Here is a 3,129-nt window from a genome sequence, read left to right as displayed (position 1 = left end):
TCTGATACTAGCTATCTTTATTATGTCCTATATTGATAATATTTAGGATATAGGTGTTACATAAATAAATGGCGAGCTAGCCAGGAGGGTTTTTGTGCTTTGGTTCACACAAAATTTGGATCTATATCAATTTTTTTTTCCTTTTCTATCATCATCAACATGGATGAATTTCAAAGACTTGCAATAAAAATTCCAAATTCTGTTTTGGTTGAAGGCATATCAGATACAGACAGTAAAGACGAAGTAGTTGACTTTTTGAAGAAATATGGTAAAATTACCAGATGTGAAACTATATGTGAAACAGAGTCTGAGTTTGATGGGCAGTTTATTGTTGAATTTAGTAGCGGTGAGGCTGTAACTGGATTGCGTCCTATACTACCGTATTCATTAGATTCTTCTGAGAAGAAAGAAACATTTCRTATTTCTGAGTTATCTAGTGTATATGCAAAACATGTTACACAGAGTAAAACCACGTCCTATTTATTTGAGTTGGAGCAAATTGCAAAGTTGTCTGGCATYGATTTTGCTGAGGTGTTAAAGACTACAATGACTCAGATTGGGCAGTCAGTCACTAAACTTTATTCTGCTTCAAATGTAGAAGATCCCACTGAGGACTCTGAGGCTGTGGCACCACTCTCAGAGCCAACAATGAGGGAGGACCCAGCATTRTTGACTACCATTGCTTCTGATCCTACAGTTTCCAGACCAGGAAGTAAAYGGCCCATRACACACCTAAAACAGTCCCTTAATCAAGARGACATTCAACCACCTGAAATCCAGCGTTATGTAGTGGAACATATTATGAAGACTGAGGAGAGTGCACTCCATCTACAGAGACTCAGAGTGTTTTCTRGAAGACTGCCTAGACCAGCGCATGAAGCTGATTATGAGACCTGGCGGTCAGGAGTGGATCTTCTATTGAAGGATCCATCAGTTTCTGATCTCCAGCGTTCACGGAGGATAGTGGAGAGTTTGTTACCTCCAGCAGCAGACATGTTGAAGCATTTAAGCTCGGATATTTCACCCACTGTGTATTTGAACATATTGGATTCAGCATATGGCACAGTCCAAGATGGAGAAGAGCTTTTTGCAAAATTCATGGACACCTTTCAGGATGCAGGGGAGAAACCATCCTCATATCTCCAGYGGTTGCAGGTGGCACTGAACTTAGCCATGAAAAGAGGTGGTGTCTTAGAACAGGATGTTAACCGGCACCTCATAAGCCAGTTCTGTCGAGGGTGTTGGGACAACACTTTAATTGCTGAACTTCAATTAAAACAAAAGAAGTTAGTCCCACCNGGGCATGGGGGGTTGCCGGGGACGGGGCTGGCATTCTGGCTACACTGGAACTGTTTGGACTCCCAGATCATGGCTCCTCATTGCTATGGTTGTCCCTCTGGCCGGAGTTGCCGTCTGAATCTGTCGAGTGGTCGGCTGGGGATGTGCACTTAGTCGTTGGCGGTGTGTGGGGTGGTCAGGGGCGTGGCTTTGCTTCGGTGGAGGGGGCTGGAAAGGTCGCCCTGGTTCAGCCCTTGTAGAGCTTTGGCTGTCTGCTCCTCTACACCCGGAATGAATGAGTCCAACTCTGGGGTTCGGATGTGAGCTGCCCTCTATAGGGGCCAGGTGCATGTCCTGGACCTGGGGGGTATAGAGTGTGTATGGGGAGTGTGAGTGGAGTATGGCCTCCATTTTGTGTGTTTTTGAATGAGTGTTTGTGAGGATGAGGGTGGGATCGTGTGAATGTGTCTGTGTATGCTTGGATATTTGTCAGGCTGGGACTTGGGCTGCCCCCTCTTCTGGTTCATCTGGGGGCCTGCTGCTGGTGGTGGGGCCTCACCCCCTGCCACACTACCCTCTGGTGGGTTGTGCCTTTGCCCACTGGTGCTCTGGTGGCTCTCGGTGTCCAGGGCTGCGTGCTCGGGCATGTGCCTGGTGGGTCTTGGGCCTCTGGCTCTGGTGGGCCTTGGCTGGAGACTAGTGTGCCCTTGGAACTTGGGCCTCTGTGTCCATGGCCTGATCTGCTCTGGCGTAGCGGGTCCTGGCGGGCCCTGTGAGTTCGTCGCTGCTGGCCCCGGGGGATTACTGCGTTAATTTGGACACTCAGACATCAATTCTGAGTTTCACATTACAAGACAGGACACGGGGAGGCTACTCAGTGCATAGCAATGGCACCTGTGTGACGCATGGTAAGTCACGTGATGTCCAATCCAGTAATACAAATCAATGCTACCACCACCATACCGGATACTCATCTGGTATGATGGATAAGACGTTGGCCTTTCGACTCAGTTCTTCACCCTTAACAACCAAAGCAACATCCTAATTACTGAAGGTCTTGGCCCAAAGACACCAACAGAACCATATCATCTGCGAAAAGCAGAGATGAGACCCTCTGGTTCACAAACTAGACCCCCTTCTCCACGACAGTGCCTTGAGATTCTGTTCACGAAGACCACAAACAGGATCAGAGACCAGGATCAGTTCTGGTGGAGTCCAATCAAATCAACTGATCTAACCTAAATGTTTTAAGGTTTTGCGAAACCAAAGTTCCTGGAGAAAACCCTCACATGCACGATAAAAACCCAATTGGGAGACGAACCAACGATCTTCTTCCTGAAAAGTGAAGCTAACCTATTGCTCCACCACGCAGCCCTCATCTGGGATGCATCAACTTACAGTCCTGTTCATGAAATTTACTCGTCTTTAAATCCATACCTTTATTCTGAGTCAAGTCATTGACAAATAGGTCTTGGGGTCGTCCAGCAAAATCCTTGGCCTTGACCACCATGGCCTCCTTCATGGTCTTCAGCCCATTGATGACCACGGCTGGTTTGGGACCAATAAAAAGACTGTAGACATTTCCATAGGACTGCTTCAGCTGTAACAAAAAAATATCCATTATTATATTATCATTATTATTATTAGGAATGCACGATATATCAGCATTGACATCGGTATTGGTTCAATATGTAAAACTGAGCCAATATTAACATCAGATATTGATTACGCTTTTGTTACGGTTTGGGTTTTGTTTTGGGAGGGCCAACGGTTGGTTGAGCGGTGTCTGATCATAATACTGGCTACACAGTAATAACTACAAGAGAGACATGTCAGTGGTCATATATATAT

The 3,129-nt window shown here is 46.2% G+C and overlaps 2 protein-coding genes across 3 annotated transcripts in view; both read right to left on the bottom strand.

The window, feature by feature from the left end:
• Positions 1–3,129, bottom strand: part of LOC106532431 (cytochrome P450 2F2) — a gene marked incomplete at its 5' end in the record, with an annotated part of 56,136 nt that overhangs the window by 21,458 nt on the left and 31,549 nt on the right.
• Positions 1–3,129, bottom strand: part of LOC106532433 (cytochrome P450 2F2) — an 11,341-nt gene that overhangs the window by 6,480 nt on the left and 1,732 nt on the right. For both annotated transcript variants that reach the window (XM_014028479.1, XM_014028478.1), the window contains exon 2: positions 2,716–2,878. In XM_014028479.1, the coding sequence (XP_013883933.1) occupies positions 2,716–2,878 (163 nt within the window). The remainder of the gene's footprint in view (positions 1–2,715; positions 2,879–3,129) is intronic.

This window comes from Austrofundulus limnaeus, unplaced genomic scaffold, assembly GCF_001266775.1.
Source record: "Austrofundulus limnaeus strain Quisiro unplaced genomic scaffold, Austrofundulus_limnaeus-1.0 Scaffold767, whole genome shotgun sequence".
In the NCBI taxonomy this organism is placed as follows: domain Eukaryota; kingdom Metazoa; phylum Chordata; class Actinopteri; order Cyprinodontiformes; family Rivulidae; genus Austrofundulus; species Austrofundulus limnaeus.
This window is presented reverse-complemented; position numbering and strand designations above follow the sequence as displayed.